Source organism: Gracilinanus agilis, chromosome 1, assembly GCF_016433145.1.
Source record: "Gracilinanus agilis isolate LMUSP501 chromosome 1, AgileGrace, whole genome shotgun sequence".
NCBI lineage: Eukaryota > Metazoa > Chordata > Mammalia > Didelphimorphia > Didelphidae > Gracilinanus > Gracilinanus agilis.
This window is the reverse complement of record NC_058130.1, coordinates 126,873,845-126,887,533: the sequence shown is the minus strand read 5'-3', so window position 1 is coordinate 126,887,533 and position 13,689 is coordinate 126,873,845. Positions and strand designations below refer to the sequence as shown.

At 36.6% G+C, this 13,689-nt stretch overlaps 1 protein-coding gene across 1 annotated transcript in view; it reads right to left on the bottom strand.

Annotated features, from left to right (window-relative positions):
- Positions 1-13,689, bottom strand: part of GLIS3 (GLIS family zinc finger 3) — a 407,867-nt gene that overhangs the window by 23,429 nt on the left and 370,749 nt on the right. Inside the window, exon 6 of the mRNA XM_044677238.1 lies at positions 7,020-7,195. Coding sequence (XP_044533173.1) covers positions 7,020-7,195 — 176 coding nt within the window. The remainder of the gene's footprint in view (positions 1-7,019; positions 7,196-13,689) is intronic.

Sequence of the window (13,689 nt, the reverse complement as noted above, 5' to 3'; positions counted from 1 at the left end):
ATAATTGCTTGTTTAAATAGGCTATTTAATCATTATGGGAAATGAATATGTGAAGGATCTGTGATTTCAAAACTCCAAATGGAGGAATTCTACTAAGGCAGATGCACCCCACTTAGGACTTAATTCATATGAATTCTAAGTTTTAGTATGTTGCTTGCTAGAGGCAATATAGACTGAAGGATTGATCCAGAAATACAAAGAATCACACAGTTTCAGATTTAGGATGGGTCCTAACCATCATCTAGTCCACTCCTATAATCCCTAAAGGATTTCCACTTCAATACATCTCAAAAGTGGCCTTTACCTAAAGAGCTTCAGAGAAGGGGGACACGCTCCCACTGGGACAGCTCATTCTTCTTTTTCCCTTCTACTGGTCAAGGATCAGAGGTGGTATTTGACACTAAATCTTCCTCAGGGAAGTATTCTGTCCACCCTACCTTGACAACTATATATTGGATTATTAAAAGTGCAAGAATATATTGATAATCTTTACTGGTCTCTGTGTGTGTGTGTGTGTGTGTGTGTGTGTGTGTGTGTGTGTGTCTAGGTGTTGCCCTAGCTCTGTAGAATTGCTAGGATTCATTAAGATTTAGATAAGTAAGTTATTCTTAGAGTGATTTTATACAGTGATCTACACTGATTTTATACACTCATTTATAATTTCCTTGGAGCAGGCAATTAATCCTTAGTCCTCTGTGAGCATTTAGAACAGCATTATTGAGCTTAATGTAATTATTCATGTAAATGATGATTAACGATGATAACAATAAGAGAAACATCCTAGCACATATTGATTGGCTCACTCATTTAGTGACTATTCATTTCACCAGGGCGTCTGGTACAGAGCTATTTCCTTGTTGGTGAAGAAATCAATCTTCCTGCACCATTATAGTGTTACTGCCATTACAAACAGGAGTTTGAACATGGGCTCAGCCCATTTTCTACAGAGCCCCCAAATTCTTCGCAGTAGTTTTTCTTTTGAGCTTACTGACATTATTTCACAACAAAGCATCTGCAGTTGTGACTAAATTTCCCTTGGGAGAAGATTCTGTTTATTATCTACATAGCTTCCTTAAAGACAACGACAATGACAACAACAATGTACATACACAACAAAACCCAACCACACTTTCCGACATTCAATTCATGGTACATTTTGAGAAACAAGACAGGTCATCACTCCTGGCTTCCAAAATGACTCTTTCCTGGAAATCAGAAGTCAGGATTTGATGTAAGCAGCTGATGGAGCATGAAGTTAGTTAAACTCATACCTGCTACTTCATTCCTATTTAAATATTAATGTTGCTTGATTTACATGAACTTGAAAGATGCTTCTGCTAAAAGCCAGAGAAACCATTTACAAATCATTCTGTTCAAAAGGTATATTGGCCATGAAATACTTTCTTTCTTGATGGAGCCAATTTAAACTGAGTTGACAAGTTTAAGACTACACATCGAGACAGAAAAATGTCACCATTGTTTTGATAGCAGATTGAATGGAGGGTTCAGTGGCTGTAGCTACAGCTCTTTAAATCATGAGAAGGCAGGTTATGAACTGCAGGAGACAGAGACTAACAGGGAAGGCTCAAGCTCCCCATAGCTACATAAGATATATCAAATGGTTTAGGCTGGAGAAAGCTCTCCATGCTATTCTCCTTAATGAAATCTAATGACTTGACCTTGCCTGATTGAAAACTTTGTTTTGGCTACTGGGAAACTTTAGAGAAGGAGTGGGGGGGATGAGTAAGGAATGAAGGAATAGTTTCCAGAGGAAAGATTTCAGTTGTATGGAGATAAACTGAGACTTTTTCTAGGAATAGTGAGGATGGAACATATTATTGTCTCTTAAGCAGGATGATCTTTCAAGGACTCAAGTCAAGTTAAGGAGCATTTTTAAGTGCCTACTACATACCAGGCACTATGCTAAGTGTCAGGCAGCTAGGTGGCACAGTGGATAGAGTGCCAAGCATGAAGTCATGAAAACTGATCTTCCTGAGTTCAAATTCAGCCTCAGACATTTACTAGCTATTTGTCCCTGGACAAGTCACTTACACTTGTTTGCTTTGGTTTCTCATCTGTAAAATGAGCAGAGAAAGAAATGGCAAACCACTCCATTATCATTTCTAAGAAAACCCCTATTTAGGTCATGAAGAGTTGGACATGACTGAAAAATGACTGAAATATGCTAAGTGCCAGGGATATTAAAAGCAAAAAAAAAATAAAGGCAAAAAAGCCTTCACAGAGCTCAGTTTAATGGATTCTCCGAGATCTATAGTATCACAGATAATGGAGATATAATTTTAGATCTAAAAGGGACTTTAATAGTCATCCGATCCAATTCTTTCATTTTACAGATGCGTCTGAGACTCAGTTTAAATGACTTGCCCACCATTAAACTGCTTATAAGTTACAGACATGGTTTTGAACCCAAATCTTCTGACTTCAACTCCAACCTACTTTCCATTGTACTATTCTGCCATACAAGGGTTTTTACTTTTATTTAATCATTATAAAATAAACAAATAAAAATGAAGGTCTTCAGAAAATAGCTTATTGTGGTAGTTATTTGTCCTGGCTGGCAGAGCCTGTGATCCTAGAATTTACATCTGGGAAGATGATCAGAGATGATAAGATAATAGGATCATAGATTTGGAGTTGTCAGGATCCTAGGTAAGCTAGTTGAACTTCTTGGTTTTATATATGAAGAAGCCGAGGTCCAGAAAACTTGAAACAGAAAGAACTTGGTTCAAATCTCCTCTCTGATAATGACTAGCTGTGTGGCCATGGGAAAAGTCATTTTAGTTTTTTCAGACCTTATCCTTCCTGATAAAATGAGGACATAAATGTACCAACCTCATGGGATTGCTATGAAGCTCAAATACGATAACATATGTAAGGTGCTTTGCAAGTCTTGAAGTACAGAATTATAGCACATCAGAGAAAAACATTCTAGAAAAGAGTTTTATTTTTAGAGTTAAAAAAAGAATTGAATCTCATGCCATAAAATAGTATTGAAAGTCTCCCAATGATGTCCCAAGAGAGGAAAAATGTGTTTAAAATGGCACAGAGGAAGCTGAGATCTGAGAAGGGATGTGTTCTTTGTCTAGCTAGCTTCTAATCTGTACACGACCCAAAGGAATATTCCTTCAGTCTTTGCATGGAGTTAAAATTCCCTCCTCATCCAGCCAGCTCTTTTTTTTTTAATTTTTAAGCACAAAGCAAGTGATTAGTATTCTATTTAAACTAAATATGAATCATGTCCTGTGTGGCCATTACATTTTTAGAGAAATAGACTAAAATGAGTAAAAAGAATGTTTGGGGCTCAAAGCTGGGCCCCCTGCTGAAGGCTAAGCTGACCAGCAGTTCTCAAAAATCCAGGGACAATGAGGCATCACAGATTAGGAGTCTATAGTTTTGAGTACAAATCCTGGCTCTGATGCTGATTTACTTTGTGACCTCATATAAAATCATATCCTTTTTCTCAAATTTCCTTATCTGCAAAATGACAAAATTGGACATAATTTTTAAGAGCTTTTGTAGTTTTTAAATTGATCTCAACCCTCATTTTACTGGTAAGGAACTAACATCTATAAAGGTGAAGCAGTGCAGAGATTTCCCCAAAGTCCCCAAAAGGACCAGAATTCAAATTTGAACCCAGGTATTCAGACAACAGACCAAGTACATTTTCAATTGTCTCATATATATCATAGATTTAAAGTTGGAACAGACCTTAAAGATCATCTAGTACAAATCCCTTTATTCTATAGAATGAGAAACTGAGGCTAAGTGAAGGGAGTTTCCCAAGGTTACACAGCTAGTTAGTAGTTTGTATAAGTTGACATTATTTTCTTTCATATAATCACATAAGAGCTAAATGGAAAAACAATTGAGTTCTTGTCTTGAAGGACTCGCTGGATGAAGAAATTTAATGGTGTATATATGAATCTTTTTGAAATGTGCATTTCATTAAACACTTCTTTAAAAAGCTATTAATGGAACACCAGTTTGACTTGGTTTCTAAATCAGTCACCATTAATGTAGACGCTATCTCAAAGGAGACTTCATACCTTACACTCAGCCAGACAATTTATGTTCCCCTTTGCCTTCGTTCCTCCATTTTAAAAAATGGTAATAGCATTTCTTCTTGACCTCTACCTACTGTGGAGAACTCTGAAGACATCTGAGTCAGATGCCATCAGAAGTCTGAGACGATGATCAATTAAATCACAAACTCCTTGAAAGACACACTTATCAAGAACACATGGATGTTATCAGATCAGCAACAGTGGCACTGATTGGACACAATAGGATTTCATTGACATAGTTACAAGCTATTGCTATGACCTTGCTAAACAACCTTGAGCTTGCCATTTAAGCATTTGAAATATCAGTTTCCTTGTCTATCAAATGAGGGGATTGGACTAGTTGATCTTTAAATTTCCTTCTGCCTCTAGATTTGGGGATTTTTGATATCAAACAAAGCACAAAATGGGGCTATCTGCTTGGCAAAAATATTTGCCATTGTCATGGAAGATGTCCTATTCAGAGACCAAATGAAGACATTTTCCTTACTACTAATAAATTCATTCAGATATTCTTGCTTATAAAGGTCTTGGGACATCAGTGCACAAATGGGGAAAAATATTCCTCAAGAATTTACTATGTCCCATATAGTAGGTTAAATGTTAGATTCCGAGTTCCTGTCCTCAAGTAGCCTCCATTTTAATGAGAAAGACAACATACATGGTAAGACTCACTGGGGGGAATCACTTTAATTTGGTGAATGGGGCCATAAGGGGACCTACTCCAACAAGGATCAATGTAGGAATTGACATGATCAGGGTTCCTGGCTCTAGACCTGGAAGAAGAAAGGTGAGCAATTGTTGAGCAATGGTGAGGAGTTTATACGAGAGGTGCCTGGAGAGGAGAGGGTGATTAAGACCCACGATATGAAAAGGATTTCCTTAGTAAGATTTACAAAAACTCAAAAGAGATTGGCTTATACATCCAAACAGAAAAAAAATGATAAAGAATGTTTATTGCCTAGCCAGAGGACAGCAAACTATGGTTCCTGGGCTAAATCTGGGCCCAAGACAATTGGCTGGCCAAACTTGTCTCATAGGCTGAGTTTGCTGATCTCTGACCTAGATGATGCCAAGAGGTTATAAGGCCAATGATTTAGAATATCAAAACATAAATATCTTAGAAGGGTACTACAGCTGTGGTCATAATTGAACAAAAAGAAGAGAATAGGGAGATTGTAATTGGTCACATGCCCAATTATCCCAAATTTCTCTACGACACACAAGAAAAACCTTATCTTTTTAACACCAACATTCAGGGAATGCTTATGCAGCAAAACCACAGAATAACAAAAATTCCAATGAATCAAAATTTAAGTTGATTTGAAGGAAAATGAAGACACTAGTGAATGGACACAACAAGACTGCAATCTATAACCTAGAGTGGTCTAGAACCACAAGTATCCTGAGATTAAATGAGATAATGGATAGGAGGCATTGCAAACCGTAGAGTGCTATACAAATGCTGGTTTTTATTATTGTTATTATTAATCTCACTTTTATTATTATAATGATTATGATTAGCCTAGAATAAATTACCAGACCTCCAAATGATTTCATTCCCTGAGCCTTCTACTGCAATGCTGTTGAGCTCAAGCAATGATTATAAAGTAATATAAGGGTTTGCTTTTAAATGTTTAACAACTATGCTCTGCATGGACATATAAACATATATACATATATATATATATATGTATATATATGTATATATATATTGCACACACTTTTAAGTTTAATTTAATAAGTAAGGCAATCAAAAGCAATAAATCAAGCCTTAATTTATGAAGATTACCAATTTCTGAAGTGTAAATGCTGACACTAACAATTTAACAACTAAGTCACAAAATCAGATTAGAGCTGGTTGGAAATCAGATCCCCTGATGAACACTCCAGTATTCCTTCTAATTATTTAATTTAAAATGATAGATGCTATAAAAGAAAACCTTTATGCCTCTTAATAAACTTCCATTATGGTTTAAGACAGACAATTCAAGTAAAAGGTGGAACCCCAAATTAAAATGAACTTGATGTGATGATCATAGGACTATAGATTAAAAGCTGGAAAATCTCAGGATAGTTAGTCTCACAGCTCCATTTTAGAGTTGAGGAAACTGAAGGCCAGAGATGTTGAAGGATTGTTTAAGAGAATCACACTGGTAGTCAGTGTCAGAGGTAGGATTTGAACTCTGTTCCTCATACTTGTCAACTGGTGCTCTTTGTACCATAATACCTCAGGGCCTCCATCTGACCCACAATAAGGTGAGTGGTAGTTAAAACAGGCTAGTCAAGCTTGGACTCTGCTCTTCAGAAGTAGGTAGAAAGAAGAATACACAATGGAATTCTCTATCCTGTTCTGCATTGATTGGGGAAGGTTATTGTCATTCTTCTTTGCAGAGGTGGTGCTTCAGGTATTGATGAGATGGTGGGGTCCAGCTTGAATCTTCATCTACTCCCTCTCCCCTGAACCTACTTCCCCATGAACTTTGTTCTGCTTGCAGAGCCAAGCATCTTTCTGACTACCAAGGTTTACACTACTCTTTTCCGGCTGCAGGGTGGGTCTATCTCTGCTTTAGAGGTAGCAGGTATCCTATAATGTATTTTGTTTTCCTCCCTGCTGATCTACTGTCTTTTATATACTGTAATTATACATGAACTGACATTGTGATGGGAGAAACCTAGGGGAAAGGGGACTGGAGGGCCCCAGATCTGCAGCCTGGATTCTCTCTGTTCTGCAAAAGGAACTGTTTGTGAGGATCAGGAATAAGGCCACCTTATTTTTCAAGTCTGCAAAATACTGGATTCCATGGCTCATTTAATTTTTATACATTTCATTGCAGAGAAGGACCATAAAAAACCAAGACAGAACCTTTTTTCTACTGATTCAAATGGATTAAAAAATCAAGACATTAAAAGTTTCTATTATATTTTTCCTCTTACCATGGACATGGATGCCATTTGGTTGAAAGGAAGAACTTGTTACTGGTTGGTATGACTTCAAGTGTGATCCTGCTGGCTGCTGAACATGGGAAGGTGGTGGTCTCTGCATGACTGTAGTGGTGGCTGGCATTCTCCGGGGGCTGATATGGTGAGGAGATGGAGCAGAAGGGGCAAACCTATGGAAATGATCAGATAAACAAAAATGGAAGCAATATAAGATGACCGAAGCATAGGTTAAATTTTTAAAAATCTAAGAGCTTTTGAGGCAGTGTGAGTGGATCTCAAACCATGATTTATGAAACAGAATGACAATACACTCTTAAACAAGTGAACCTTTTTACTTGTTTCTCATCCATTCATTCCCTCTCCTGAGCCCCCTAGCTTCTCATTTCACTTGCATCTTAACTGTGATTATTAAACAAATAAGCAAAGGAGAGGGAAAATAACAAACACTAGTTACATGTGGGTTTGTTAAGTCTTTCAAACTTCATTTCAAACATTTGGAGGTTGGCGAAACTCAGAACACATTTTTGCCAGGCCCCCTTTTTCTGCTAATTTTTAAATCCATTTATATTTTAAGGGAAATTTAATCCATATGTTTCTGATTCATTTACACTTAGCTCATCAAAATTTTGTTTTGTAAGACACATGTGATGTCCAAGAAGTGTTATGAGGATTTGGTATGATGGTATAATCCTTTCTCTTCAAACAATGCATTTCCCTTTGCCAAGAGTAAATTGACTTAAACCTCAAAAGGGTCAAGTATGGTTTGAAATGCAGAGCCCCAGAGGCTGAAGTGGGTTCAGTGCTTGGCATAAAGCATTCTCTTGGCTCAAACAGAAACAGAATGGGAAAGCATCTTTTGCAACTATTTATGCCAATCATGTCCATTCCATAGGGTAGTTTTTAGGGGAAAGGAGGGCAGGAATGTTGGTAATAATAACTCATTACCTAGCACTTTGGGATTCACAATGTCCTCTTAACAGCCTCCTAAGGTAGATAACATAAATGTTATCATTAATTTATAGATGAGGAAATAGTTTCAGAGAGGTTGTGTCTTATTATAGTCACACAGCTAGTAAGTATAAGGAATAAGAGGCCTGGTATTGACTTAAGTATCCTGTATTTGAAACAGTTTTTTTACTACTCTATTCCTGGCAATCAAACATGGCTATTTCTCAAAGCAATCTGGAATATATAAGCATGGATATATTTTTATTTTGTAATTCCAGAGTCAGAAAATGATAATGATAAATGGTAAAATGACAAGTGTTGGGGGGATACGGAAAAATGAAGACACTAATACATTTTTGGTGGAATTATAAATTGAAATACCCATTTTGGGGAACAATCTGATATTATACTCAGAGTTCTAAAACTGCATAGCTTTTAACCCAGCAATATCAGTATTAGGTTTATTTCCTAAAGTGATCAAGGGAAATGGAAAAGAAAATGTATGCTCTAAAATATTCATAGCAAGCTCTTTTTGTAGTGGCAAAGAACTGGAAATTGGAGGGATATCCATCAATTGAGGAATGGCTGAACAAGTTGTGGTATATGATTGTCATGGAATACTATTGAGTCACAAGAAATGACAACAAGATGAGCACACACACACACACACACACACACACACACACACATACATACATACACAAAACAACCCGAGAAAGACTTATGTGATGTGATGCAAAGTAAAGTGAATAGAACCAAGAGAACATTTTATCAACTAGGCAAGAGATTCAAATTGGAAAAGGATATTCACTCCCATAGAAGGAGCAGAATCTGAATACAGATTGAAACATAGCATTCTTCACTTTATTTCCTCCATAAGATTTTCTCTAGTGTAAGCAACATGTGTCTTGTTTCACAACATGAAGAACAGGTAAATAATGTATGTACAACATGATAATATATAGACAACTTATTTCCTATTGCCTGACTTGTTGGGGAGTTGGGGAGAGAACATGGATGGTAAAATTTCATAAAATGAATATTAAAAAATGTTTCTGAAATTGAAGAGAAGATATGTATTTTAGGTTAGTATAATAGCTAAGAATATACGGTATTATATGGTATCTTGAGGTTTGCAAAGCCCTTTACCTCATTTGAGACTTATAACAGCCCTGTGAAGTAGGGTCTATCATTGCCCACATTTCGCAGAAAGACTTTTGGGGATCACACAACTAAGTATCAGATGGAATACTTGAGCTAAGGCCTTCCTAGACCCCAATTACACACACTATTCACTATGCTACTTAGTCAGCAATCCATGGAACGTTTAGGAAGAGGTCTTCCCTCTATGATGGCACATAATCAAAGTTTGAAGACATTTTGACACTGCTGGTTGCTTGGGCATTAGTGAGCATCCATCTGGGGGCAGTTCATATTTAGCTTTGATCTCTGCTTGTTTGTGAATAGGAGGGTAGAGGAAGGAAATAGATATAGGCTGGTAGTCACTAGTGCTCTGGCCAAGGCATAGATAGCTCAGTAAGTGCTTTAGACTCTGCTCTCTTGAGCCTTTTCAGGGATATTTCTAATCCATCTGAACACCTGAGGAGACCTAAATTTGGTTGTCAAATTGAGAAAAAGAATCAATGCCATTTGGTAATCTGGACTTGGCTTCCCTTCCTTCCCATCTTTTCTTTCCTTGAACAACTGTGGAAGGCAGTGTGCTGGTGCCCTCATCACAAAGATAAAAACGGGCATAGTCCTTAGGCTTACAGGCTACTGAGAGGAAAGTAGGGAGGGATATAAGGCCTGTGAAAATAAGCCTAAATCAAGGGAAAAAAGGGAGAGGGGAACTGGATAAATCCAGATAAGGAACTCTAGGAAATGCAGGAATTTTAGGGAATGATGAGACAGTGTATGGCACAAAGTAGGCATTTAAGAAATGCTAGTTGACAGACCACTGATCAGGAGAGAGAGAACCTGAGCTGAATCATGAAAGAAGAGGATTTAAACTCTGGGAGCAGGGGTGGTGTGGTGAGGTTGGGGGATTAAGAAAGGAGTGCATATCCAGGTATTGGGGGTGGAGGGTGTAGTTTTCACAGTATATGCAAAAAGCCTGGAGTTGGCAAGATGAAACTAGAGGACAGTTTTGTGATATAAATCTGGAAAGGATGGAGTCAGAATATGAAGGACCTTAAATGCTAGGCTGAGAAATTTGCATTTAATTCTCTAGGCATTAGGAAGCTAGAGTTTTGATCAGGAGAGTGATGTGTTTGGGGAAGATTATTTTAGTAACTTTGAGGAATATAGACAAGACAGAGCAGAGATTAGAGGTAGAGGGGTCCAGTTTGGAAACTAATAGTCCAATAATCCTAAAAGCTGATAAATTTACCTGACATAAAATTTAGGGCTGGCTTCTAGATCAAAATCAATTATGATGAGTCCTAATAAATTGAGCACTTGCTCAATTTATTAATTCAGTAATTATAATATTGTTTTTTTACAATTTTTAAACATTTATTAATATTCATTTTTAACATGGTTACATGATTCATGCTCTTACTTTCCCCTTCACCCCCCCGCACTCTCCTCACCCATGGCCGATGCACATTTCCACTGGTTTTAACATGTGCCATTGATCAAGACCCATTTCCAAATTGTTGTTAGTTGAATTGGTGTGGTAGTTTCGAGTCTACATCCCCAATCATGTCCACCTCAACCCATGCATTCAAGCAGTTGATTTTCTTAAATGTTTCCTCTCCTGCAGTTCTTCCTCTGAATGTGGGTAGCATTCTTTTCCATAAATCCCTCATAACTGTCCTGTGTCATTGCATTGCTACTGGTACAGAAGTCCATTACATTCGATTTTACCATAGTATATCAGTCTCTGTGTACAGTGTTCTTCTGGCTCTGCTCCTTTCGCTATGCATCAATTCCTAGAGGTCTTTCCAGTTCACATGTAATTCCTCCACTTTATTATTCCTTTGAGCACAATAGTATTTGATTACCAGCATATACCACAATTTGTTCAGCCATTCCCCAATTGAAGGACATACCCTCATTTTCCAGTTTTTTGCCACCACAAAAAGCGCAGCTATAAATATTTTCGTACAAGTCTGTTTATCTATCATCTCTTTGGGGTACAAACCCAAAAATGGTATGGCTGGATCGAAGGGCAGGCATTCTTTTATAGCCCTTTGAGCATAGTTCCAAATTGCCAGCCAGAATGGTTGGATCAGTTCACAGCTCCACCAGCAATGCATTAATGTCCCGATTTTGCCACATCCCCTCCAGCATTCATTACTCTCCCCTTCTTTCATTTTAGCCAATCTGCTAGGTGTGAGATGATACCTCAGAGTTGTTTTGATTTGCATTTCTCTGATTATTAGAAATTTAGAACATTTTCTCATGTGCTTATTGATACTTTTGATTTCTTTACCTGAAAATTGTCTATTCATGTCTCTTGCCCATTTATCAATTGGAGGATGGCTTGATTTTTTTGTATAACTGATTTAGCTCCTTGTATATTTGAGTAATTAGACCCCTGTCAGAGTTTTTTGTTATAAAGATTTTTTCCCAATTTGTTGTTTCCCTTCTGATTTTGACTACATTGTTTTTGTTTGTACAAAAGCTTTTTAGTTTAATATAATCAAAATCATTTATTTTACATTTTGTAATTTTCTCTAACTCTTGCTTGGTTTTAAAATCTTTCCTTTCCCATAGATCTGACAAGTACACTATTCTGTGTTCACTTAACTTATTTATAGTTTCCCTCTTTACATTCAAGTCATTCACCCATTCTGAATTTATCTTGGTGTAGGGTGTGAGATGTTGATCTAAACCTAATCTCTCCCATATTGTTTTCCAAATTTCCCAGCACTTTTTGTCAAATAGTGGAATCATGTCCCAAAAGTTGGGCTCTTTGGGTTTATCATGCACTGTCTGGCTGATGGCAGTTACCCCAAGTTTATTCCACTGATCCTCCCTTCTATCTCTTAGCCAGTACCATATTGTTTTGATGACTGCTTCTTTATAGTATAGTTTAATATCTGGTACTGCTAGGCCCCCTTCCTTCACATTTTTTCATTATTTCCCTTGACATTCTTGATCTTTTGTTATTCCAAATGAACTTTGTTATAGTTTTTCCTAATTCAGTAAAGAAATTTTTGGTAGTTTGATAAGTATGGTGCTAAATAGGTAAATTAATTTGGGTAGAATGGTCATTTTTATTATGTTAGCTCGTCCTACACATGAGCAATCAATGGTTTTCCAATTGTTTAGACCTAGTTTTATTTGTTTGGAAAGTGTTTTGTAGTTGTTTTCATATAATTCCTGTGTTTGTTTTGGTAGATAGATCCCTAAGTATTTTATATTGTCTAGGGAGAAAAAGAAATTGAACAAACCATCAAAGAACTCCCTAAGAAAAAAATCACCAGGGCCTGATGGATTCAAAAGTAAATTCTATCAGACATTCAAAGAGCAACTAATCCCAATACTATACAAATTATTTGCTATAATAAGCAAAGAAGGAGTCCTACCAAATTCCTTTTATGACACAAACATGGTACTGATTCCAAAACCAGGTAGATTAAAAACAGAGAAAGAAAACTATAGACAAATCTCCTTAATGAACATAGATGCAAAAATCTTATATAGAATACTAGCAAAGAGACTCCAGCAGGTAATCAAGATCATCCACCATGATCAGGTGGGATTTATACCAGGAATGCAAGGATACTTCAACATTAGGAAAACCATCCACATAATTAACCATATCAACAATCTAACAAACAAAAATTACATGATTATCTCAATAGATGCTGGAAAAGCCTTTGACAAAATACAGCATCCATTCCTATTGAAAACACTGAAAAGTATAGGAATAGAAGGACCTTTTCTAAAAATAATAAATAGTATATACCTAAAACCATCAACAAGCATCATATGCAATGCGGATAAATTAGAAACCTTCCCAATAAGATCAGGAGTCAAACAAGGATGCCCATTATCACCTCTATTATTCAACATAGTACTAGAAACACTAGTAGTAGCAATTAGAGAAGAAAAAGAAATTGAAGGTATCAAAATAGGCAATGAGGAGACTATCACTCTTTGCAGATGATATGATGATCTACTTAAAATATCCCAGAAAATCAACTAAGAGGCTTGTAGAAATAATCAACAACTTTAGCAGAGTTGCAGGATACAAAATAAATGCACATAAATCATCAGCATTTCTATATATTTCCAACACATTAGAGCAGCAAGAGGTAGAAAGAGAAACACCATTTAAATTATAATATTGTTGAAGAGAGAATAAATCAGTTCCAAAAATTAATAAGATCCTAGACAGTGGTTATAGGTTTACCAAAAGTATAGATTAGTAAATCACCAACTTTTCAACTGGTTGTTATTCCATCCTCTAAGCACAAGCTATGGAACTTGAATTCCTTATTTTATTATATCATTAACTTTCTTATAACAAGGCAAATGATTTCTCTCTGCCTTTTAAAGTCCACATATGACAAAAAGATTATTCTCCAAACTGAGATCTCCTCCCCTCTTCTCTCCTTTCCTCTCTTCTCTTCCATCTTCTCTTCTGAAGCAGCTTAGGTAAGACAATGTAAAAAATTATTTTGATCTTTTTACTAGGATGTAATATAGATGTGTTAAGAAACAATGAAAAGACAGGGAAGAAGAATGGACTGAAAAACTTGAA